The sequence below is a fragment of the Penicillium psychrosexuale genome, assembly GCF_028828465.1.
Source record: "Penicillium psychrosexuale strain IBT 29551 chromosome Unknown utg000002l, whole genome shotgun sequence".
NCBI classification, from domain to species: domain Eukaryota; kingdom Fungi; phylum Ascomycota; class Eurotiomycetes; order Eurotiales; family Aspergillaceae; genus Penicillium; species Penicillium psychrosexuale.
Genome location: NW_026643187.1, coordinates 927,833 through 952,405, shown reverse-complemented (window position 1 = coordinate 952,405; position 24,573 = coordinate 927,833). Strand labels below are relative to the sequence as shown.

Here is a 24,573-nt window from a genome sequence, read left to right as displayed (position 1 = left end):
ACCGAGTATTCGCTCAATGTGAGGGGGAAGGGGATAGGCTAGCATCTATGGATGTAACTAGCCCTCCTGCACTCCATCATGAGATTTGAGGAATTAGGGCTGCACTCCGGATACCCCAGACACCAATCAAGCACTCACCTGTGGGCCTGAGGTTCCATCGAAACTTATCTTTCCTCCCCATTAGTTCTCGCTCAATGGCCCTTTCTCCAGAGTGACCCTCAATCAGGCAAGGATTATCAGAAACCGTTATCAATGACTGGTCTATCGTTGCATTCATTTAGATTTATCGGTAGATTAACGCGTCCAACTGGTAGTCGCAGTCCCGCGATAGGAGACTTGGGCTCTCTCTCCGACAACACTCCGAATTAATGCTTGTATACCTCGGAATTAATTAATTAACTTTGGACAGATGCTTATCTGCTTATCCCCCGCGCTTGGTTTATATGACATTAAAAGGGATCAACTTTACCCACTTGGACAATGAATGTTCGCATCTGTCTCACACTATACATTCTCATTTGAAGCCTATTCCACACTCACTGTCGATGAATATGGAACTCTCTTTGGACGAGAAAGAGGGCGGTTTCATGCCAGAATCGCCTCGAGAGTTGACTTCGCCTGGAGAGTTGATTTCAACAACCCTCATCAAACCACAGGCTCGCGACGCTTACGATCCAAATATCACATTCGAGGAGTACCATTACTATTCGAAGAAGACAAGAGAAGAGGAAGAGCTTTTGGAGCCTCCGGTGCTCAATATCCGACAACTTCTCTCAGGCAAAAAGACCGAAGAAGGGCCAATTACGACACTGACAGAGAAAGACTTTTCAACTCGCGAGCGGAGACTTGCAATCACAGACGAGGAATGGACAAATGCAAGCCGTTCGCTTAGGTCTGCCTCATGGGGTGCCTGTGAGTCGGCAATTTTATCTTTCATTCGAACTCCATACTTACACGACTGCTAGGTTTCTATTTGATCACAACGGATATTCTGGGCCCGTATGGTGCGGGCTTTGCAATGGGCACGTTGGGTTGGGGACCAGGTTAGCATTCATTCCTGTACACATCTGGAACACTGAGTTGACTGATTGGGGTATAGGCATTGCCTTCTACACTGTTTTCGGATTCATGGCCGGATACTCTGGATATCTCCTTTGGCGCGTCTTCCTCGGCGTGGACAGCTACGAGTTCCCGGCCAAGAACTATGGTGATCTCGGATTCCGGACGCTTGGTCGGTACGGTCGCCATCTTACAAATGTCTCTCAGGCGATTTCGCTACTCTTGCTTGTGGGCCAAGTCACAATCGGATTTGGCGAAAACATCTCTCAAGTATCACAGTTCCGACTCTGCTATGTTGTCTGTCCCGTCATCTTTGCTTGTGTCGGCTTCTTTGTTTCTCAGATCAGGACTCTCAAAGCGTATGGCTGGATTGCAAATCTCGCAGTGTGGATGAATCTGTTTGTCATCTTCATGACTATGGGTGTGATGTCGATGTCTCCACCGAACTACAAAATTTCCACGCTCGGGTCTGCTGGCAGTGCGGTTGACAGAGCAACGATCACACCGGATAGTGAGGGTAACTACCCGCCGATCATGCATTACAACAATATCCCCACAGATGGACTCATTGGGTCGGTGAATGGCATGCTTTCCGGTGTGCTGGCATATGCAGGTGCACAGCTGTTTGTTGAATTCATGGCCGAAATGCGGCGGCCTCGAGACTTCCTCAAGGCTATGTGGGGAGCCCAGTTTTTTATCTACAGCGTCTATCTCACTCACGGATGCGTCGTCTATCATCTCCAAGGACAGTACAGCTTCAGTCCGAGTTACCAGGGTATCAGCGTCTACTCGTGGCAAACCGTCGGCAACATGGTTTCTTTGCTCTCTGCTCTGATCTGCGCAGGCCTCTACGGAAACATTGGAGTCAAGATCGTCTACAATAACGTCTTGATGGATATTTTCGGTATGCCTCCTCTGAATACCCGGGTTGGCAAAATTGTCTATGCTTCCCTCGTCCCAATTTGGTGGACGATCGCCTTTATCATCGCCGCAGCCGTTCCAGATTACTTTGGCTTCGTCAGCATCATTTCCGCTTCCATGCTTTTGAACTTGACATTTACCATACCTCCCTTGTTTGCCCTTGCATTTGACATCCAGAAGAATGCTATTCGACCGGAGATTGGTGAAGGATTCAACCCGACAACCGGAGAGGTGATCCGGACCGAATCAACAATGGCAAGATGGGTCCGCGGTTTCTTTTCTGGCGGCGCCTTCCAAGTCGCCACCAACGTTTGGCATATTGTGTTCTGCTTAGCATCACTCTCGATGTGTGGACTGGGCATGTGGGCGGCTATTGTTGGTGAGTTATTATGCTTTCTTGTTATTTACTCCATACTAATTTCTCTCCTAGGAATGGTTGATGCCTTCCAGCTCCCGCAGCTTAACTCGTTCTCTTGTGTCTCGCCGCTCAACCTGAATGCTTAAGCTGAAATTGTCAAATATGTAGACGTGGTATGATTGCGATATTTACACGAGATCTGGATGATCACCACCTTCATTTGGTTTATAATATTTTGGAGGACATCGGTATAGCTAAACTGTATCTACAATATTGATTTTCGAGGAGTGCACACAATGGCCACTAGATTATGCCAAATAACTCCCCACTCTATGTATCAATCAAGGCAAAATGAGTTTCGATTGGCTTCTAATGTATTTACCACAAATGATAACACAGTATCTTCCATTGTTTGCCAAACCCTGTTTTCTTTGCGACCCCCAACCTCCCGACTCTCCTTCGCCCACTAGTGCACTATTGCGTTCCCAATCTTCGTGACCTTCACCTTAAACATAGCTCACAGTAACACTGTTGCTAGTAACGGAAGAGGAGGTCAAGACTTGCGAGCTTTGCTTGATATCAATGAGAGTAGAGCCAGATGGGCCGACAGTCGTGCTGCCAGACTTGGCCTGGGCGTTTGAGAAAGTCACAGTTCCAAAGTTGCTGAAGGGAACCAACGAGCCGCCGCTTTCAAAGTCCTCGACGATCCATTCAGCATTGTACTCGCACAGGCTTCCATCAACACCACCGGTGAAAGTGTGGGTGACAGATTTGCCAGTAGTCAGGTTGTTGATCACGGCAGAACCGGCCGTCTTGGAGGTAGCGGTCACAGTGACCTTAATCACATCTCCCGCGGAGATCGGGATGCCGGAGAAGTCGTAGGCGTAATCCGGGTACCACTCGTACCAGGCATCGTAGGTAACCTGGCTTCCTTGGATGCAGAAATCAACTCCGGTCTGGAGGATGGCGGTGCTGCAAGTATCACCGTCAATACCGACCCAAGCAGAGGCACAGTACTGGGTGGTAGAGGAAGCACCTGAGGGGAGTTTGGGCGTGGGGACGGTGAATTGTCCGGTGACAGAGGTATATCCGGTGCCAATGAGCACGGCACCGGCCCAGTTGGAGCTGTAATCCTCGTGGCTTGTCTTGTTCAGACTAAGGAGCTCCCTGGTGTCAGGCTTGTAGGGCGGACGGGTGATTCGGTTCGCGCGGCCCTCAGCTCTGGCAACATTGCGAGCTGCGCGGCGTTCGGTGAGAGGAGCGGCAATAGCTGATGCTGTGAGCAACGCTGCGCTGAGGATGGTAGCCGAGAACTTCATAGTGCAGATTGGATGATTGAACTGTTTGATAGAAAGAACTAGAAGTAGCTTGACTGTGTGAATAACGAGATAACTCTCATGGGAAATGCGCATTTATATAGCCATCGTGTCTAGTTGTCCACGGATAGCTTCACGGAAGAATAGAAGACAATATTGCCGAAGTACTCGAGCTAATGCACATTGAACACTTCTCTCTGAGTGTAACACCCCCTCATCTCTTCTGATGCCGTCGGAGACCGATGCATAACCCCAGGAAGGTCCGTTTTCTGAAGAATTTTTCACTTTATCGGCGCAACTTCTCGCAAGCTCGGGTCACAAGTACCCAGGTGCCTCGATTGCTCGGACCTATTTCATGCATTGCATCCACACATACTCAGCAAAGACTAGGGTCTGAGTCCAATGGCATTGTCTATTTCTCGAGTGTGCCAAAAGGATACAATCTCCAGCGCTCCGGGTCTCCGGATGTCCGACGGCTGGTGGTGTTGATAAAGATTAACAAGTATCGTAGAATGAGAAAGCCGAACTAATATGGAAGTGATCGCTTTCTTGAGAGCGCACCGGCAGGGATTTTCAGTAGGTAACAGCCACTTGATGTGACTGTGGCTTGGAAGCTAATATATAGGCTTGTTTTCTAGCCATTAGCCTGTGAGTGATAAGAGTGCCAAGCTTTCAACAAGCAATGATGCCCAGGAGAGGATGCGGGAGGGGTGGATAAACGGGAATTGTGAATAATGTGGATACTATTCCCATACCTAGATGGTATGTATACTAGCAGTGTATAGTAATAATGTGTGTCTGGTTGTGTGGTGGCATATTGAAAGAAGACACCAGAAAGAAGACATCGTAGCCATATTTCTCCGAGTGAATTCCCCGCCGGATGAGAAGAGACAATACCCCTGCATCGGAGTCCCCGCGTGCAGATTTCGGACTTGCGTGCAGAAGAGCTAGTCCGCGCTAACCTCATTCGATGATAATGTCCGGATCTAAGCGTCGGGTCATTGGACCGTGATGCCGCAATTCCTTCATCCTAGTAATAAATCAGAAGAGTCCGGCACAATTGACTCAAATCCCGGGTCTTCAAGCCACAATACTTGAACTTTGAAGTATAATTCTCACCAATCCCTAGGAGTTAATAGCGTGGATTTCTAAGTCTTATCAAATGCACAGACTTGCCGCGACTTGCCGGATGAAGGTCATGCGTCCACTTTGGACCATTGCTAGCATAGATGTCACATTTGTCCTATAGCCAGCTTGTCCCCGGTACCTGTTCTGGCAACTGTCAGCAGTATTCTCTTTTATCTCTCTCTGGCTGCTTTCCTTTCAACTTCTCTTGGCTCACCCCAATGACCATCAAGCATGCGACGTAGCTATTGAGCAGGTTGTCGGTCCAAGGAAACCGTTATTCAACTCTACCGGATAAATATGGCACAAAAGGAAGTCTCCCCGTGGACTCTCGCATGACTCGGAACTTGAAAGAGGTTTTTTGCCTCTGGTGTCAGGATGTGACTCCATTAGCACTATTGAGCACTGTTTTGGGATAGAGTCTCAATAGTCTTCCAGATGCATGGGCACCATCAAGTCTATTTATTGCTGAATAGCCTCTTTGTTGTCAGCTTCCCCTCCGTTTCCTCTCGGTTTTCTTTCAGCTCTCTCCAGGATCTAGGGTTTTCTAATTTCCTTTTCCTTTTCTGGCCAAGTCTTGCGTTGTTTTTTTCCTAGTTTTGGCTCTTGTTATGTCTGTATTCTGATGCGTTTGTCCTTGTATGCGCAAACTTCCCCGTATTCTATTTGCTTGCGAATCACGTATTGATTCTAGCCCTCGGATATCACGTGTAGGAAACAAAGGGTAAGCCGAAGAGGTTGATACGTGGGTTGTGACATCTTCTTTGTTGAATGAATTGTTTAAACTCACCCATCACTCGATGCGATAGGCAGAACCTTGTATGGTTCCTGGGGTCTGCATTTAAACAATGAACTGGCCTCGATATCCAATGGTCACCTTAATCGGACTAGCTAATCTCGAAGAATTACTTTTTTCTCATATTCAACTGTTTATAAAGGATGGATTGATCTCCTCGAGAAATACGTTCAAGGGTATCTTCAATGCGATGTATTTCATTCATATCCTCCTCTCTCTTTTGTTTGTCCACATAGCAACTGCCCAATTCGGGCATGGCTCTGGCGACTCTCATGGCCATTCACTCAATAAACGCAGTCTATTTGCGCCTGGTAGCGATGGTATCTGCTATACCTATACCATTCAGCAAGGTGATACCTGCGCAGCTCTTGCTAAGCGCTACCAGCTCACTACCAGCAATATCGAAGCTTGGAATGTCGGAGCCTGGGACTGGACAGGTTGTGGCAATGTGAAACAAGGCAGTTTTGTTTGTCTCAGCTCCGGTGCCCTTCCTATGCCGGTTGCTCTCCCGCATGCTGTCTGCGGTCCCCAGGTTCCCGGGACAAGACGCCCTGCCAACTATGCCGATCTCGCCTCTCTAAACCAGTGCTCTTCGAATCAATGTGTGAGTTTATTGTCGGAATTGCCCATCTTGTTGACTCTACTAACTATATCTCCAGTGTTCTAAGTTTGGTCAGTGTGGCACTAGCTCGGATTATTGCAATGCTAGTAGCGGTTGCTTGTTCAATTGTGGACCGAAGAGTACCCAAAAGGAAGTCACAACCAAAAGTGCTACTTCGAAGATGACTACTTTAAAGACTTCTACTGCTTCGAAAACCACTACCAAGCCCACTACTTCCCAAACCACCACTTCCAAATCGACTACTTCCAAATCGACTACTTCCAAATCGACTACTTCCAAATCGACTACTACTTCAAAGGCTACTACTTCACAGAGTACTACTGCGAAGGTGAACATGGTAACCTTGACTAGCATAGAAGTGGTAACAAAAACCACGAGCAGTGTCGCTCCGTCTGCAACTTGGCAAATGACAATATACGAGGGTGCTGGTTGTACAGGTGATTACTTCTCTCTTCAAGGACATGAAACTCAAAATACTGAGAATTGCATCATTCTCGCGGACAATACCGACACCACAATCTCGGATACAACCACGTCCTGTCGATGGTGGACTAACGGTGGTCTCAACTGGGGCACCTGTGCTTCCAGTAGAGTGACAAAGCCTAAGTCATTGTATCTCACACATGGCAAGTGTTATATGTATTCGGGTACGAAATGTGTGGATGAGGACTGGATAGGAGAGACCTACGCGGCTTTTAAGGGCTGTCAGGATGACAAGACTGGATACTTGTCTCCTAGGAAAGGCCAAGCCTGGGGCTCATTGAAGTGTTTTGAGTACATATCAGGTAGCATTTAGTGATTTTCTCTGTTTTGGTGGTTAACTGTGATTGCGACTTGGAGAGCTTTGAGAGAGATATATATAATCAAGTGCGTCTGAGTCAATTAATTTCACTCTTCTTGACACATCTAGTGCCAGCACAAGATTGTAATAACTAGAAGAAGAGAAGAGCCAGAAACCTTGAAAAGAATGAGGAAATAAAGGCGAAAAAGTAGCTTTCATAATGTAAACGATGACTTCTTCTAATTCTTCAGTTATAAAGTCAAGAAGGCAAACTCTTAAATATCAACCAGCCAAGTGGCCGAGCAGTAACTCGGCCATCGCATTCTTCCTTGGTCTAGTGGTGATGATTTCCGCTTGTCATTAAAACCGATAAGCGCGGGAGACCGGGGTTCGATTCCCCGAGGGAGAGATTTTTTTATTTTTATTATTTTTGTTTTTTTTGTATGGCAATCAGTATTAGGAGCTATTTTTTTTTTTAGTTTCTTCCTTAAATAGCAGTCTTAGTTGTTCATACTGGACGTTTTGCATCCACAGTCAATGAAGTATGTAAATCATAAATGCTCGCATGCTTATGGCCTACGTACTAGAGACCATGAATATGAAAAGGAAAAAGGAAAAAGGAAAGAAAACCCAGAACTATACGGACATGCTTTAAGCAGGCGCTCCTGCCACCACTGCCCTTTCCCAGTCCCCGGAAAGAGATCACCTTTGCTCGAACCCAAGACCTCGGAATCCCTCTCCAGTATCTTTTTTATCAGTAAATCTCTTTCATCTGTGCCCCAAAAGAAACTCTGCACATTCTTACTCGGATGTCCTTCACGGTAAAGCCCGAGTACAGTTCAAAGTAACCAGCCACTATGACGTTCTGGGTGGACTGGGAGCTATGGGAGAAGCTGACTGTAGTAAGTATACACTCATGACCACGGAGGTCCCCTGCTGACCATTTTCGTTAACAGGTACTAGCCACGCTGATCGTACGTGACTCCATGACAACGCCACAAAGACGCCAACTGACAAGCTTCGCAGATCCTAGTGCTCCTTTACGCCTTTTGCGTCCTCGGCTGGAATCGCTGGACGATGAGCAAATACACTGCGACAGAGGCAAAAGAACGAGAGGAGGAAGCTGAGGTGTACCCAATGCTGCACAAGGATGACATCCCTTTCGGTGCCAGAGCTTTGGAAAGAGGAATAGGAGTGGAAGGGATCTGGGTCTCAGATCCCAACACACCCACGCAAAGTCCAGTTCCAAGTCGACCGGCCAGTCCAGTGCCAAGGTCGCTGTATAGAACCATTGACACCCCCAGCTCCTCGGTGGAATCTCACAGTTCCTTGATCAACCCAAAGCCCATGCCACTGGCTGCCCGACGTGAAGTCGTTCCCGAGCTCAGCCCAGCCTCCGCAGGCTTCACCTACGAGAACCAAAGACCCAGCGCACTTTATGGCCGATCTAGTCTGCTCAACCTAAATGCCATACGCATGTCACCTGCGCGAGAGGAGTCAATGATCGGCATGAAGGACACAACAGTTACGGAAAAGCGTGCTAGCTTTCACACGCGAATATTCGGCACAACCTCTAATCCCGACACGAAGGATTATCGAGTAGGATTGGACGGCGCTGATGACGGCACGAAATATGTCCCGGCCATCGGTGAGTCACCTTCTGGTCTTTCACCGGAGAGCAAGCGGGGCTCACGAACCATGAGTAAGTCAAACTTGCCACGATGTAGGGATTGAACAGAGAAACTAATGCGCCTCATTCATAGACCGTCTTCGCCGGCGATCATCGGAAGAGTTCCGACGCAGGATAAGCCAGATATTCAACGAAAATATCCAAATCGGACTGCCAGCCGAGCAGCTGGAGTTTAACCCGGCTCTGCGTCAGTATCAGAGACGGTTCCGGAAGTCGTTGCTTCGTCCATTCCGTCCGTGGCTCAATTCCCCTGAGAATCAACAGTAGGGAGATGCAGTACACGAAAATATCATTGTCTCGCAAGGAAAACGAATGCAACGAACACCTCGGAGACCTTCAACACCTGCTTTTGCTCGGACATTTAGCATTGATTTTGATATGGCGTTGCGGCAGTTCATGGGCAGTTTTCAGTACCTGGGTTTCCATGACTCACAAGAACATTGAGAGAATATCATTCAATGGACAGACGGCGTCCCAGAATGCAGTTCATTGCAGGATTTGTATTCTTATACCTTTTGTTAGCATATTGAACCATTAGCATCCGACCCACTGGGAATACAGTGATTGATCCGCCCCAATGAAAACCATCGCTGGTAATTTAATCGTACGGTAGCACTAGAGAAACAAAGTAATACATGCGCTTTACACATATGTTGTATTCATAAATTGGAAGAGAAATAGTTCGTTCTGCCAAACCGGAAAGGCTCAAGGCAGCACTGCACGTGATCTCGCGATCCATTTGACGCGTCCGATTTGTTGTCTCAGAGTCATCCGGAGATTTTTTGCCACAAACAGACGCTTTAGACCTTTCAGACTTTTCAGAGATTGTCTGCTTGCTAATTGATTATTTGAAAGTTTGATATTCAAAATCGAGAAGAGCGAGTACTCATCTCACCCAAACCCCAAACGCGTCATCACCCGTGCTTTCGAATCGAGAGACCCCGCCAAAAGGCATCACGATCCTGATAACACCGAGAAACGAGGAGTACTACTGCTACTATGGAGGGAGAAGAGCAATTCGAGGATAGTGGGCTTCCTGGCCCTGGAGCCCCCACCCCGCTTTCCGCGCTTGACGTGAGTGAATCCCACGGCGATATGCTTTAGCTCAAGAATGTTGGACCTTTATACTAAATTAAATTGGTTCTGATAGGGTGTTTCGGGCTTGACCGCTAGGGATATTAAGTTGTTCCTAGATGCAGGATATAACACTGTTGAGTCCATCGCCTACACGTGAGTATCCATGATCTTCATTCTTGCGGCTTTCCCCCCCCCCCGGCGGCAGCTCTGCTATACCGATTGCCCTGCTCATCTCAATCTGGTTAACACTACTGTGACCTTTAGGCCCAAGCGGTTGTTGGAACAGATAAAGGGCATCTCGGAACAAAAGGCCACCAAGATCCTAGTAGAAGGTAAACCCCTCTTCTGCGACAGATAAGCTCTACATTGAAGATGAGTTCGCTAATTGAAACGCGCTGATTAGCCTCAAAGCTGGTCCCTATGGGATTCACCACGGCAACCGAAATGCATGCCCGGAGGAGCGAGCTCATCTCGATCACAACAGGATCCAAGAGACTCGACACATTGCTCGGAGGTGGGTTTGAAACGGGGTCGATCACAGAGATTTTCGGGGAGTTCAGAACGGGAAAGAGTCAGATTTGTCACACTCTCGCGGTGACCTGCCAACTTCCATTTGATATGGGTGGCGGCGAGGGCAAGTGTCTTTATATCGATACAGAGGGTACTTTCCGTCCAGTGCGATGCCTTGCGGTTGCAGAGCGATACGGTCTCGTCGGTGACGAGGTCCTTGATAATGTGGCATATGCACGAGCATACAACTCAGACCACCAGCTCTCGTTGCTCAACCAGGCCTCACAGATGATGTGCGAGACGCGATTCTCTCTTCTGGTGGTTGACTCCGCGACATCTCTGTACCGAACAGATTTTAACGGTCGTGGTGAGCTCGCCTCACGGCAGAGTCATTTGGCTAAGTTCATGCGTACCTTGCAACGCCTTGCAGATGAATTTGGCATTGCAGTCGTGATCACAAACCAGGTCGTTGCCCAAGTCGATGGTGGCCCTAGTGCTATGTTTAACCCGGATCCCAAGAAACCTATTGGTGGTAATATCATCGCTCACGCCAGTACCACTCGACTCAGTCTGAAGAAGGGCCGTGGCGAGACTCGAATTTGCAAGATTTATGATAGTCCTTGTCTTCCAGAGAGTGATTGCCTTTTCGCTATCAATGATAATGGTATCGGTGATCCTAGTGAGAAGGACTTGGAAGATAAATGAGTCGACATTTCCCAAGGTTGTGCCTGTCTTGTTCTGCGACACGATATTATTGACTTGATGAGCTTATATTCAATAGCTGTTTATGTGGTTAGAGCGACCCGTGACATCTCATCTCAGCGTTGGGGGATCTTTTTTTTTTGATAGCAATTAGAAAGCACAATTTCTGTTTATTCTTAACTTTTGAAGAGAGGCAATTCACCTAGAAGATAACATAGAGTAAAATAAAGTGTAAGTGGTCTGAGTAAACCTCAAAGGGCGGAAGCCATCAATCTCAGGCCTTTTATCGCGCCAAGACTTCCCATGTTTTTTGAGAGCTCCAGCTTCCCGCCCTTCGATCTTCCAACCTTTACTTCCCCGGCCATGGAGTGCTAAGTTGACACACGTCAATTCGATCATGGCGAAAATTTACAAAGACTCAAGGGTCGACCTTCGGCCCTACTCGCCGACCACGGTCGCCAACATCCAGATTCCGACTCAAGAGGTCGCGATCCGTCGTCCACGCTTTTCGATCTCATCCACCGACCAGGAACTCCCAATCGCCAAAGATGAAGATGAATTTGCCAGACGTCACCTCGCGACACAGGGTGAGGTCTACTTTCGGAAGCGCAGGGTCTATCCGAGGACATTCTTGTGGCGGGTCATCAACGACAACAAAGTGCTGGAGATTCAGTGCGCGGACCTGACTAAAGGTGGAATGGAGGTTTACGAATACAATGTGACCCTGCGACTGGATTTCCATGAGGAGATTCTCCCCTTTGGAGTTGAAATGTCCGACTCCGAGGATCACGAACTCATCAGTGTCTTTGTGATCACCGCTTCTAAGCACCTTCACACCCTGTCTCTACGCCCTGAATTTTTCCGACGGACCTCTTCAATCGATGAAAATGTGAGGGATTGGTGCAAGACGTCCCTCCCCGCTCCGTTGGCCTTTTCGAACCCCCATCGACTACACGCGAGCAGTCCCCTAGAGTTGTTCATCTCTCTCGATAACGGCGCGCTTCTACGGCTGACCCGGAGAGCTGGCGACGATGGTGAGTGGTTCTTCTCGTTCTTGTTACCTTTACAACACCTGTTTAATTGATTGTCTCTCAAACTAGGTTCCTACTGGTCTCCTCTCACTTTCGACGAACGAACATGGGGCTCTTCGATTCGAGGCCTCGTCAAATGGAATGCACCCTCCTCGATCAAACACGACGGACGCAACCTCGATTTGCATGTCGCAAATGCCATTGCCACTACCTCCGACGAGACATACGTCTTCGCGATCTGTCTGAACCACACTCTTAAGATTTGGAATCTAGCAACGAACAAGCTGGCGGCCACAAAGGATCTCCTGGGACGCTCGCTCCATGATCCAGATCTTGCACCGTACACGCTGAACCCCGCCGAGACATCATTCATGCGCGTCTTCAACGCCGAGCGAGCTATGGATGGTGGACATCGCTTCTATGTCGTCACATATTCGCCATTTGAGGACGGAAAGTTCAAGTTCTGGGCTGTCAAGGGTGGGCTGACATCCGAACTGATTATTGAGGAACTCTTCGCAGACGATATTTTCCGACCTGTGGATCCGGATGCCACAGGGAACATGTTCTGGAGCATCGCTGATTTCCAGGTCAAATCCCGAGAAGAAGGCAAGGGAATGGAGCTGTGGGTGCTCTGGAGAAACCACGGTCTTTACCAACTTTACACCCTCCATTTCAACCTCCAAACTCTAGTCGCGGACTGGGCCTCTAACTGGGTTTCGACAACATTTGAAACCCATCGACAAGAATTGCCACCACCTCTGGTCGTGGATGATGTGGTGGATCCAACGGAGAAGTGGTCACAGTATCTCCTGCAACCGAATAGGTATCTGCCTGAAGTCCTTGAGACCGCTCTGGCTGTTTATCAGGAGGCCCTTAGGCCACTCTCGTCGACTTCATCTGGAGGGCTGAAAAAGAGTCTGCCTTTAGAGGAACGACTCTGCTCCACAATAGCAGCGGCAGTCTCCCTTCGGAAATTTGCGGACGATGAGATGGACTACTCCCGGTATACTTCAGATACAGATTCAAAGTGGCGTCAGTTCTGGCAAGTTGCGGAAGACCTTAACAAGCGCCGGTTCGAACCAATTTCTCTCGCGTACGACTCATACACCGATATGCCGTGGCTCCTCCTGTCAGACTCTTGCGCTGTGGTGCGGGAATGCAGCATCACTGAATTGTTCTTGCACAATTCCAGCTCCGAGCTCAGTGATGGAGTGCCGAAGATGGTAGATCGCTGGAGGCATCGCAATGTTTCCAGAGAGCTGGGCCCGAATTTCGAAACAGCCTCTGGATTGTTGAAGGTGGCATCCGATTTCCGCAAAAGATTCTCCCCAGAGCTTGACGGGGCGTGCCGAGCCGCTCTCCAGGCCGAGATCTTTTCTGAGCCTTCTTCGTCGATCATGGACCGCATGGAGAACTTCCGAGAGCGCTGTGACTTTGCCAATCAAATTTCCAACAAAGCCTTTGACACTCTAGATGCAGCCCTTAGTGAACACATGAGAACCGATTGCTTATCCATGGAGGCGTTCCTTGCCATTATCCATACCGCCTCCCTTCACTTCTGTGGAGAAGACTCGGAACTCTCTTCAACATGGTTTGGCGCTCGAGTTCTCGTCAGTGGTGCGCAGGAGACAATCTCTATATCTCGTCAAATCTTTTTCGATCTACTAATCCTCGTCACGTTCGTGGATGGCGAATGGGAACAAACAAGCAAGTCCAACTTCGATGCGTCCGACCTTTTCTCAATGCTTGTTGATCTCCTACGTGAATATGAGATGATGGCCTGGCTCAGCTCTAATGTCCGCCAATGTCCCGACAGGGCAAGCAAGCCCCACATCGATTCAACGCAGAGATTTTCACTGAAAGACAGCTCGAAGACTAACAGTGAACGAACTACGAGCATTCTGGAGGATCTGTTTGTTACCGATATCAAGCCCCAGCAAGCGATTGACTCTCCACAAAGCTATACATTGACTTTGGGAATCAGAGATGTCGTGGCCTGGATTACCCGCGAAGGCGAAGTGAACTATCCAAGCGCAGTCGCTCACATCCAGTGTGACCTAATCGCCAAGAACAACATCGATCTTGCATGGGACTTCCTTCGTTTCCAGGGAAGTACTGCCTGGTCAACGTATGTCAAGGGTCGATTGCATGTGGCCATGTCGGAATTCGATACGGCAGCAATCTACTTCCGGAAGGCAGCCTATCTACTCTGTATGTATCTCTTGGTGATTTCTCGTGTTGGTATAACTCAGCTAACCTAAATGCAGCTTGCGGCAAGCCAATGGGCAATCTTTCCGACATGTCAGCAGAGCTTTTAGACCTCCTCGATGTTGACTGCTTCCACAACGGTCTTGCGAAATATTACCAGCACATCCTCTCCATTTATGAAAAAGTGCGCTCCTACTCTCATGTCGCGGACTTTGCCAGCCTGGCGCTGCAGGCCCTCGACTCTGAAATTTGGGCCGAGCAAGACTCTGAATACCCGACCGTACGCGACGATCTGCTGTCTCGTCTGTTTACTGGAGCCCTTAAGACTTGCCAGTTTGACCAGGCATATTCCGCTCTGGCTAGGTTGCAGGATCTCAAATTACAAAGAACCGAACTTACCGAACTCATCTCCACCATCCTGGCAGTCTCTGGACCCGGCACTGCTGGTCTTAAGCAGATTCTCCGCTTCCCCACCTCGCTCGTGCCCAACATCGCATCATTCATTGACGAGATCCTCGTTCACCTGACCCGCAAACAAACCACCAATGTATCCTGGCTGGATGCGGACAGCAAAAATTTCCCAGCTACCCCCGACTACACCCGAATTCTCCAGGCCTATCGCATTGCCCGCAGTGACTACCGCGGAGCCGCCGAAATCGCCTACCGCAACGTCCAGCGCCTCCGCAAAGCACGAGATGCTCCGTCATCAGCCCTCATTCTTAAAGGCAGGGAAGCGGAGGATGCAGCCCGGTCGCCAGTTGAGGAAGACGATGCCGAAAGCAAGGAAATCCGCCATGAGTTGTTGTCACTAATCAACCTCCTCGCTTGTGTCGACAAAAGCGAAGCATATATCCTCGTCGAGAACGGACCTCCAATCGGCGCCGCCCCGATTCCTCCTCACGAAAGACACCTAGGCACACAAGTCGATGAAGAAGGGAACGTCTCCATGGAGGACGTAGACCCCGCCTCCCCTACACCACTCGGACGCAATCGCCTACCATCCAATGCCGTCGCGTTCGCACCTGACCACCGCAAAGGAAACAACAAAACTTCCACCATCGAACGGCGTAACAGCATTGGGTCCTTCGAAGTCCCTGCGACCAACCACTTGCTTAAGCGTCGTATAATCGTGACACTCGAGCACCTGCGTCGCGAATTCCAGTCTGAGCTCGACCGTGTCAGCCGGATTGAGCGTGGAGACTGGGAATTTGGTCTTGATGAAGAGAAAGATGTGGATAATGATGAAACGATGGTTCTATAGTTGGTACCTTCGCGGGGCACTTATCTATGACTCTTTGCATTTTGGCCCTGGGGATTGCCATGGCCGTCGAATTTGATTCTTCTTTTGTTCCAATTTATGGTACTCGACATGGGTGTTTTTATTTCTTTGCTTTTAGGGTAGTCCATAATCGGATGGGGTGCAAAATAGGATTTGTTTTTCTTTCTAATATCACTATGGGAGGACATGTTTGGCTTCACCATAATGGCTACCAGGGCTACAGGGCTACAGTGACCCAGCAAAATTATCAGAACCCCAATTCTGCCGGTCAAATATTCGCCAATTAAAAATGAAGGGAACGAGCGGTATTACAAATTCAGAAGGCGGTATATTAAATTAGGAAGACGGTAGCATAATAGGTGCTAAAACTTTTGCTGCGTCACTGTATATTATCTTATCTTACTCCGTAGTTTCGATGAGCATCAGAAGTCTTACGAGGGAAGAAATGGTGATCGACACTTTCCATGAATGGAATATTCCAAGATTCTTGGGTAACGAAAGGTGGAGAAGGCGCCCACCTGGGCAGGAAGAAAACAGGTCCCATCGACAGCCACGGCTGGTGCACCGACAATACATAGAAGGGTATCCTTGTATCCACCAGGGATGAGGATACCTAATTAGGATAGGCCAATCATCGCTTTCTTGGGCAGGTGGATTCCGAATCTGACCAAGGTACGGAGTACGGAGTACGGATATACTGACTGAGACATAATGAGTATATTTATACAACTCTTCATAGATAGAATGTAATTACTCCGTAGGTCTACGAGTACATATATGCAGGTAAGTGCATTCAGCCAAATGACAGCAAAGCGAAAGTTAAACTATTCTGCAACGTTAAAACCGTGCCCAATGAGACACTCAGCTCTAGCGAAGAGAGACCAATTTAGGAATTGATCTGATGTCGGTGCATATCGGAAGACATTTCCACCCTCATTGCAGATCGCAGATCCGCAAATACCATCTCGGGGATTATCAGTGGATCTCCTCTGACCCATTTAGCACCAGCGAGTTTTGACCCATTCACGGTGACCAGGATCATCGCTAGGAACACGCATCCGGCCACGAGGCCCACAGGTATGTACCACAGTAGCCAGAAAAGGGGCAATCTGGAAGTTTATCGATGGAGACGAAATCTTGTACGGAGTAAGGTAGATCTTTTTCCAAGGCTACATTGTTATGCGATCTCGCGATCGCGATATCGCTCGCTGGAGTTAGAGTCTCCAACAAGTACTCCAGAGGTGGAGTAGTGAGATATTGATAGTCGGTCGTAGAACGTGTCCCAGAGCTTGACATAACTCCGGGACGTAAAATATCGTACTTGCTACTCCGTATTATCGATGGTATCGCGAGTCGGTTCCGTGATCCGGCGAGTCGGAAATCCTCCAGTTGTGGGCGTTCGACCTCGTTCTCGAACAGATAAAAACAGTTGGGCGGAGCTTAGAGGGTAGAATTTGGATTATTAGCGACTCCAATGACTCCGGGCAGGCATGCGGTGCCTTAAGTTGAAATCTCTTGTCTAACATGAGTCAATCAGTATATGCAAAGAGTAGACTTGGTGAGTTTCCAAACATACTGATAGTAGCTTCATTTAACGGGAAAATGTGCTTCGATGATGCAAACAGGGTGAATCACCCAGATGGTGTGTGGAGGGTCACAACAAGCACCTATTCAAGATTTATATGGGGCTTCATTTGATAAAGCGATGGATGGTGAGAGTACGGAGTATGGATGTAGATGGACTTGGACTTCGCAGAGGGCGGGGGTGCGAATGTGACAGCAATGGAAGTCCGGGGAGGTCCAGTGGAGGACTCGAGGCGTTGATGAAATACAGTCAAATGAGCAATGCGCTCATAACCTGAAAAGTAGATATACATGACTGCATTAGCAAATGTAATTCAGTGCAGTGTTTCCTGGCGCAATTGGATACACCTTCGAAATGGATGGAAGTCCTGCGATATATATTTCAAGCAACTTTAACATGGTCAAGTCCCATATTTCTACAGATAAGAAGTGAAGGGAAATAAACGACAGTGTACCCAGTTTTACTATATATATAGTCTATTCTTCTTTGATCATACCGAAGAAGTATGTCGAGCTGTAAAGTCCTGCTCGTCGCATAGAATATCACAGACGAAGGAAACTAATGCAATAATGCTTTTGATTTACTGGATAAGAAATATAATAAGGAGCCAAAGCCATAATTGGTATTGAATTAATATTAGAGATTATTAAGATCAAGAATCAAGTGTCCAATAAGGGAGTTATGTGTAAGTATCACTCCATGGTTATAAGGTAATGAAAGAGAGTAAATAATAATCATAGCAGAACAAAAAAGTAACAAGAACATGGTCCAGCAAGAACACCAATATATAACGCCGACCAGAAAATGTCCAAAAGATCAATATGTTGTCGTCGATATGTACCTCGAAAAAGGGAATGTGGAAGATTGTCACGCCAAAAGAAAGAAAGAAGACGCGTCAACCTGTATAGGTGCCAAATCAATCAAACAACCTAACCCAATTTTTAAAAACCAAAAACCAAAAACCAAAAAGCAAAAGAGGAATTAATCTGATTCCTCGGTCGCCATGACACTCATATAGAGGTTGCTAAAGTGCGACTTGGCGTTGGCCAGCAGCATATGCGGTTCCCCGTTCTCAATGATGCGACCAGCCTCCAAGACGACGATGCGATCGAAGTCGAGGATTGTGTCAAGCTTGTGGGCGACAGCGATGATAGTGTGGTTGCAGAATTTCTCTCTAATAACGCGCTGCATAATTTCATCTGTTTTGGTGTCGATGCTGTTGCAGAAAGTGGGTTAGTCTGGGTTCTTGCAGCAAGGGGTGGTTCTATCGGTGTGTGGCTGAATCGCACGGATCGCAAAAGGCGAAGGAAATTAATCGCGCCCGGATGAAATCTCATGCAGGGGATTTGGAACAATATTTGTGAAGTGGAGACGTGGCTTGAAGTGAGGGGAGTGACTTACTTGCTAGTGGCTTCATCTAAAATGAGGATGTTGCCTGGGCGAAGGAGGGCGCGGGCAAGGCAGAAGAGCTGCTTTTGGCCGTGAGACAGGTGGATCTCGTCGATGTCTGTGTCAAGAGTCCCCTTTTCTTGGATCGCAGGGAGGAGCTGGACGCTCTTGAGAGCTGCCAAGATTTCTCGGTCGGTATGGTCGCCGGTTGGATCGGCGTTCAATCGGACGCTGCCTTGGAAGAGGAGGGAGTCTTGGGAGACGCCGTTGATGAGTGAGCGGATCGCTCGTCGGGGGAGTCGACTGATGTCAACTCCATCGATGGTGATAGTGCCGCTGGTTAATTCCATCATGCGGAAGATGCTCATGATCATGGAGGTTTTTCCACTGTTGTTTTGTTAGCAAGAAGTAGGATATTGAATTAGAGATTGTTTCTTACCTTCCAGTGCGTCCGCAAATGCCGACTTTCTCGCCTGCCTGGATAGTAAGAGAAACATCGTTGAGAACTGGTTCGGAGGGTCTGTAAGCCGCAGAGACAGAGTGGAAGGCGACTGCACCCTTCGAGGGCCAGTTAGGGGGCACATCCTGGTCTTCACCAGGCCTGTCTTCCGACTCGACGGTTGACGTAAAGTCTTTGATACGCTGGATGGAACCGATATGCGTCTCCAAGTTAGTCCAGAAGGTAACCAGAAGCTTGATGCTCTGACTGAACTGGATAACGTTCAGCAGCGCGACACCAACGTAGCCGGCACTAAGAGTTGATCCACGCAGGGCGACGACCAGCACGATCAGAAGAACAGCAATTCCCGCCACAACCATGTCCAGCGACAGAGTGAGCCAGCGCTGAATAGCGAACATGAAGTAAAAGGGCTTTTGGGAGTGATCCAGGAGAGCGATATTCTTCTTCTCCATGTCATGTTCCCACCCGAAGGCACGTAGAGTCACAAGTCCTTGAAGACAGTCGGTGAAGTGCGAGTACAGCGGAGCCTTGGCCTCGATATCCAAGTAACGAAGCTGGCGCGAGGTGCGCAGGTACAACTTCTGAATGAAGAACAAGATACCAAGCACGATCGGGAAGGAGATGGCTGCGTATTTGGAGGAGACTCCAATAAGAGCCATCTGTGCCAGACAAAGGAAGAACGTAGCGACAGTATTGATCGCAGCGATAGGAAGCTCCATGTCAATAAGTTGCAAGTCTTGACTGAACCTGTTAAGGATTGACCCGCTGTCGGTACTCGAGAAGAACAACATCGGGGCGGCGAGGACAGTGGTCAGCAGCTTGCGGTGGAAGCTCTCGCCAGACTTTGGGACCATAGTGATGATCATTTGCCAGCAGCCGACGAGTAGTGAGATCATGGCGATACAGCCGAGCATTACATAGATACCCACGTAATGGCCGATCTCTTGCTTATGGTGTGCGGTGTCGGACTGAGCCCACCATTTGACCCAGATGCTAGGGAATGAGATGCAGAACACAAAACCGGCCATTGCGACCATGAAGACAGTCGCAGGGAGCCATCCAATGGCGTCGATGTAGTATGTATAGATTCCGAGATCGCCACCCCTATCGTGGTGCTCAGGCTCTTCGATCAATGCCTCCTTCTCTTTTTGGATACTGTCCATGCTGTCGTAACTGGGAGTGTCGGAAAATCGCTTAGCCTTGTACTCCCAATCAGGCAGCCCGAGTCCGAAGCTTGACACATATCCACCAGTCTTGTTCAGAGCAGCGAAGCTTCCCTGTTCACAAATCCGACCACCTTCCTCCAAGACAATGATGTGATCGGCGTAGGGAAGGCGCTTGACGGAAGATGAGGCAACGATAACTGTAGTTCCAAGCTCTTTTAGAAGTCCTCCCGACCCGAAAAGGTTGTGGAATATGTGATTTTCCGTGGTAGCGTCCAGACCACTGAGGGCATCGTCGAGGATCATAATCTTTCTCCGGGCGTAGACTGCTCGTGCAAGTGCGATACGTTGGCTTTGACCTCCACTGAGGGCAATACCTTTGCTTCCGATAACAGCAGAGTCCCCACGAGGGAACTGTGAGAGGTCTTCTTCCAGAGCGCAAGCCCGAATCACGGATGCATACCATTGAGGATCATAGTCGGACATCGCAACGATGCTTTCTTTGATGGTGCCATTCATGTGCCACGGCGTTTGATCACAGTAAGCAACGCTGGGGAAGGCGAGTGCAACCTTCCCTTCGGAACAGGGGATTTCTCCGAGGAAAGCTTTGAGCAAAGTAGACTTGCCGCATCCTGACTGTCCAATGAGAACCGTGAAGCTGCCTTGAGGGATGGTTATGGTAATGTCCTTGAGAATTGGATCCTTATCCGCTTCCCATCCAAAGCTTCCACTCTGGACAACGACGGCGTTTCCAGAAGGCGGGGCACTGGAGCGCTTGAGCGACTCGAGAGAGTCAGAGTTGATGGAAGAAAGTTCAAGGTCCTTAGCCTTGGACAGCACACGCTTTTCAGTGATATCATCGAGGAATAAAGTTTGCGAGTTATTCCTGCGATCGACGTGGTCCTCTTTGTCCAAGAACTGTTGAATACGCTGGAAAGAGCCAACGGCACCAGCGAAAGACATAAGTGCCATCACCAAGGTCAAGAGAGGGTCTGCCAGAAGGGAGAACAGAGACAGAGATGTGAAAGCTCGAGAGACACTCAAAGGCTGGCTTGAGGTACCGACATAAACACCAAAGGTGAAGACTGGGGCAAAAATGCGGGTCAACCAGGCAAAACCCATGTTTATAACCAGAAGGGTACGGAACTTCTTGGATATATCCAGCTCGCTGATCCGAAGACCATGAACAAACTTCATGAAGGAATCCTGCAGGCCTAGCATCTTGACTCCCTTGATTGATCCAAGCATCCCGGAAGTAGCATTAATGCGCTTTTCAATAGCTTCCAGCCACTTGGCTTGCCCGGCGACCACAAAGGACATTCCGACCAACGATCCAAGCAAAGCAAACACAGCGACGCAAACAGGAACAACACAGGAAACTCCAAGCTGAACCTTGAGAAGGTAGATAGCCAAAGCGATCTCAACCGAGTTTGCCCAGATCTCATGGATGGTCTGCCATCCCTGTGTGATGCGCTCGACATCTGCGCTCATCAAAGTGAGCGAGTTGGCGGGGTCGATCTCCCCGAGGCCCAAGCAGCTGGCTTTCTTGTATAGCATTGTGACAAGGACACCGCGGACCATGGTAATGCCGCGATAAGTGAGATGCTGATACTGGCCCATTGAAATTGCGAGTCCACCATAAACCATGATATAGGCGCCAATGAGTCCGTATCCGATGTTTTGGGTACCCTGATTGACGGGCGAATTGAAGAAAGAGATCGATCTCTCCAGGAGCAAAGGCTGGCAGAAGTTGAAGGCGACGACACAAGCTCTAGCAGGGATACCTGCAAGCAGGGGCCATTTGACGACCTTCAATGACTCCCATTGGAGAGTGTTTGGCGATTTAGTTGTCACTAGATAAATATTAGCACAGAATCCCGCATATCGGCATAGATAGCTGGTTACCTTTGCTCCATTTCTCATCAAATCGAGTCAGTAGGCGCTCAGAGCTCAGTTCTTTATCCAATGAAAAGAGATCTTCCACACGCAAGACACCGGTGTAGCCGAGCTTGAACAGTGGGTTCAGCCACCAGAACACAGCACGGTTATAGAAACTTGCAGTCGCTTCTGGAGGATAATCCGCGTATTCCGATTTTAGGATGTGCTTCTTCTCCACAGCCTCGAGCACGAACAGAACCGCTTTGACACTGACCGCTACTGTAGCGAGAATGGCAAGGATGTCATTGAAGCTGTCCACACTGCGAAGCCACAGAGTTCTAGAACGAGCGATATCGAAAAGCAAGCTGCAGAACAGGTAGGTATTCAAAATGAAGGAGGGTCGCACAGAACGCGTGTGCTCTGCATATGAAAGCAGGACGAGCGCGAGTAAGCCGACTGTGAGGAGCACATTGGCTGCAACCGATGCTTTGGTAATGTCGGCTGCCGGAAGGGCCCATAGGGCTGTTTGTGCAATTTGAAGACCCAGCAGTGCCAACCAAGCCGCCTGTTTAGATATGCTTATTAGATAAGAGTATCACGAATCCAATAGTTTATCAATTGCAAAGACCGGGGGGGGACTGCATCCGAACTGCACAAAGCAGAGTATATCAACATAGTTAACTTACAAGCTTGACGAACACCAACCATGATCCCACAACCTTGTTTCGTTTTTGCGAGAGAATCCACAGACGGCCAGGAATAATAATTAGCATTAATAGAATAGGTAATATCTCGAGGATAGTCTCCTCAAATAAAAGAGAGAAATCGAATCCTCCGCGACAGGATCCAGCATCAATACGGAAAGTATTATCTAGATCGCGGCACGAAGGCCCTGAAAAGCCGGAAGATGTCATGACTGTTCCTGAACCACCTAGCGACGGAAGGATGGTTAAAGAAAAGAAAGACGCAGTAACGAGCGACACGGGGAATTAGAAGTCAAAAGAGTGTATGGTTAAAAGAACATGCATGAGCTCGGGGAACTTGCGGCTTTTTGGGCTAGATCGGATGGGTCAAAAAGTGACATAAGAACAGTCAGCTTTACTAGTTACTAGATCAGCATAATAAAGGTACCTAGGGCTAGACGAGGTCCGCATCCCTATGGGCAGGAGCTCATTGCATCTAGGAGAACTAAAACACCGAGACTACCCTTTTGACCCTACTACTGGTTGGCTGCATCAAAGCGGGAATGAATCCAGCTCTTGATGCAACCATCTTACAACAATACTAGTACTGAATGACTTGTGAGCTCATCTAGACTCGGTTCGGTGTGTATGGATCCATCCTGCTGCATCTGTTTTTCTTTGTTTTTCTTTGTTTTTTGTTTTTGTTTTACTATAAGACCTTGGGAGATTGGACTGTGATTTCATGACCCCACCTCCGTCATCAATAGTGGTCCTGATTCCCAAGACAAATTGCGGATAGGCTCGTTCGCCCCCCTTGAGGATGTGGGGGATATCCACGGCATCGCTATCCCTCCGTCCCTGGAGTCAAGGAAACCTCGAGTAAATCCCGAGCGACACGAGGGAGTCGTGCTACCTTGCAGAAATAAAATAATTAGACTCCAATGAGTCCAATGACCTCAATGACCTCCAATGAGTTGCAATGGCGAATGTCTGGGCATCTGGGCGCGTGTCGAGTTAGGGCAAAGAAATCACTTCCCGCTCATGTGAGGGCGAAAAAAGATCTGTAGGATGGGAGATCTGCCGGATCTGGCTTGAAACAGTGTTTATTATTAATTGAATTGAATTTAATATAATGTAATCTATTTCTATTCTTATTCTTATTCTCACTCTCCAAGCTTACAGTCTCAGTGCGTAGATATATATTTCTCGAACTCTGCTTGACCGCAGATGTTGAAGTTAGACACGGTGAAGCAAATCGCTTGAATCTTCCACATCTGGAGAAAAACATAGGAAATAAGATGCATAATACAACTGGCTTGTGCGAGTTCCGTCACAATTATAATTCTCCAAAATTGAATCTCCAATCTCCAACTCCAACCGCCATCACATTTTGCTCCTAGTGCCTCCGCAGTGGCCGTAGGATTCGAAAATTCATTTCATCCGGGCCAATCGTTCCTTTTTACTCAACCATTTGGCGTGGCCCACATTGAATCCTTCGGAGTTTTCTGCTGTCATCGGCATTACGGATTTCAATTGCGACCGCCCAACCTGAATGCTGCATATTCCAAGACGTGATGTGGTTCGCGTGGCGCTCACTGAGCCAATGTGCATAAGTCGGGATATGTACCTACAGCTGTAGTGCCTGACGAACAATCGTCCCCGATGGAGCCGATTGACCAGGGTAAGCCGGTTTTCATTTTCATTTTCTCCTTGTCCTCGAGGCGTGGTTGATGCGTGGCAAATACTCTGCATAATGGACCCCACTGATTTACGGAGTACATCTGTGCCAATTGTGCTCACGTCTGCAGTTGATTCCAGACTGTCTGACGGAGAGACATTTCTGTAATGTATTTGGTATATTTCGTACTCCCATAAGTCCATGCACTTGGAAAATGTTCGTTTATTTTTCCCTCTTAAGTTGGGGCTCAAAGCGTGCAGAA

At 48.4% G+C, this 24,573-nt stretch overlaps 7 protein-coding genes across 7 annotated transcripts; 5 read left to right on the top strand and 2 right to left on the bottom strand.

Moving 5' to 3' along the window:
- Positions 1-551: 551 nt before the first annotated feature.
- Positions 552-2,484, top strand: N7518_001501 (putative amino acid transporter; the record flags this gene model as incomplete). Its single annotated transcript, XM_057182429.1, has 4 exons — positions 552-912; positions 966-1,043; positions 1,100-2,359; positions 2,411-2,484. 4 exons carry the CDS (start codon positions 552-554, stop codon positions 2,482-2,484), a joined length of 1,773 nt encoding a protein of 590 aa, XP_057043879.1.
- Positions 2,485-2,844: 360 nt separating this feature from the next.
- Positions 2,845-3,657, bottom strand: N7518_001500 (A4/G1 family peptidase; the record flags this gene model as incomplete). The annotated part of the gene is made up of 1 exon (XM_057182428.1): positions 2,845-3,657. One exon carries the CDS (start codon positions 3,655-3,657, stop codon positions 2,845-2,847), a length of 813 nt encoding a protein of 270 aa, XP_057043878.1.
- Positions 3,658-5,627: 1,970 nt separating this feature from the next.
- N7518_001499 (uncharacterized protein) lies at positions 5,628-6,993 on the top strand (the record flags this gene model as incomplete). The annotated part of the gene is made up of 2 exons (XM_057182427.1): positions 5,628-6,179; positions 6,235-6,993. 2 exons carry the CDS (start codon positions 5,628-5,630, stop codon positions 6,991-6,993), a joined length of 1,311 nt encoding a protein of 436 aa, XP_057043877.1.
- Positions 6,994-7,835: 842 nt separating this feature from the next.
- On the top strand, positions 7,836-8,935 carry N7518_001498 (uncharacterized protein; the record flags this gene model as incomplete). Its single annotated transcript, XM_057182426.1, has 4 exons — positions 7,836-7,880; positions 7,935-7,952; positions 8,005-8,680; positions 8,742-8,935. 4 exons carry the CDS (start codon positions 7,836-7,838, stop codon positions 8,933-8,935), a joined length of 933 nt encoding a protein of 310 aa, XP_057043876.1.
- Positions 8,936-9,667: 732 nt separating this feature from the next.
- On the top strand, positions 9,668-10,960 carry N7518_001497 (recombinase RAD51; the record flags this gene model as incomplete). The annotated part of the gene is made up of 4 exons (XM_057182425.1): positions 9,668-9,742; positions 9,819-9,898; positions 10,010-10,077; positions 10,149-10,960. The coding sequence occupies 4 exons, from the start codon at positions 9,668-9,670 to the stop codon at positions 10,958-10,960; spliced, it is 1,035 nt and encodes a 344-aa protein (XP_057043875.1).
- Positions 10,961-11,354: 394 nt separating this feature from the next.
- Positions 11,355-15,457, top strand: N7518_001496 (nucleoporin Nup120/160; the record flags this gene model as incomplete). Its single annotated transcript, XM_057182424.1, has 3 exons — positions 11,355-11,991; positions 12,058-14,199; positions 14,256-15,457. The coding sequence occupies 3 exons, from the start codon at positions 11,355-11,357 to the stop codon at positions 15,455-15,457; spliced, it is 3,981 nt and encodes a 1,326-aa protein (XP_057043874.1).
- A 2,584-nt stretch (positions 15,458-18,041) lies between these two features.
- On the bottom strand, positions 18,042-22,864 carry abcB (uncharacterized protein; the record flags this gene model as incomplete). Its single annotated transcript, XM_057182423.1, has 5 exons — positions 18,042-18,276; positions 18,462-18,836; positions 18,889-21,925; positions 21,978-22,515; positions 22,637-22,864. The coding sequence occupies 5 exons, from the start codon at positions 22,862-22,864 to the stop codon at positions 18,042-18,044; spliced, it is 4,413 nt and encodes a 1,470-aa protein (XP_057043873.1).
- Between the last annotated feature and the right edge of the window lie 1,709 nt (positions 22,865-24,573).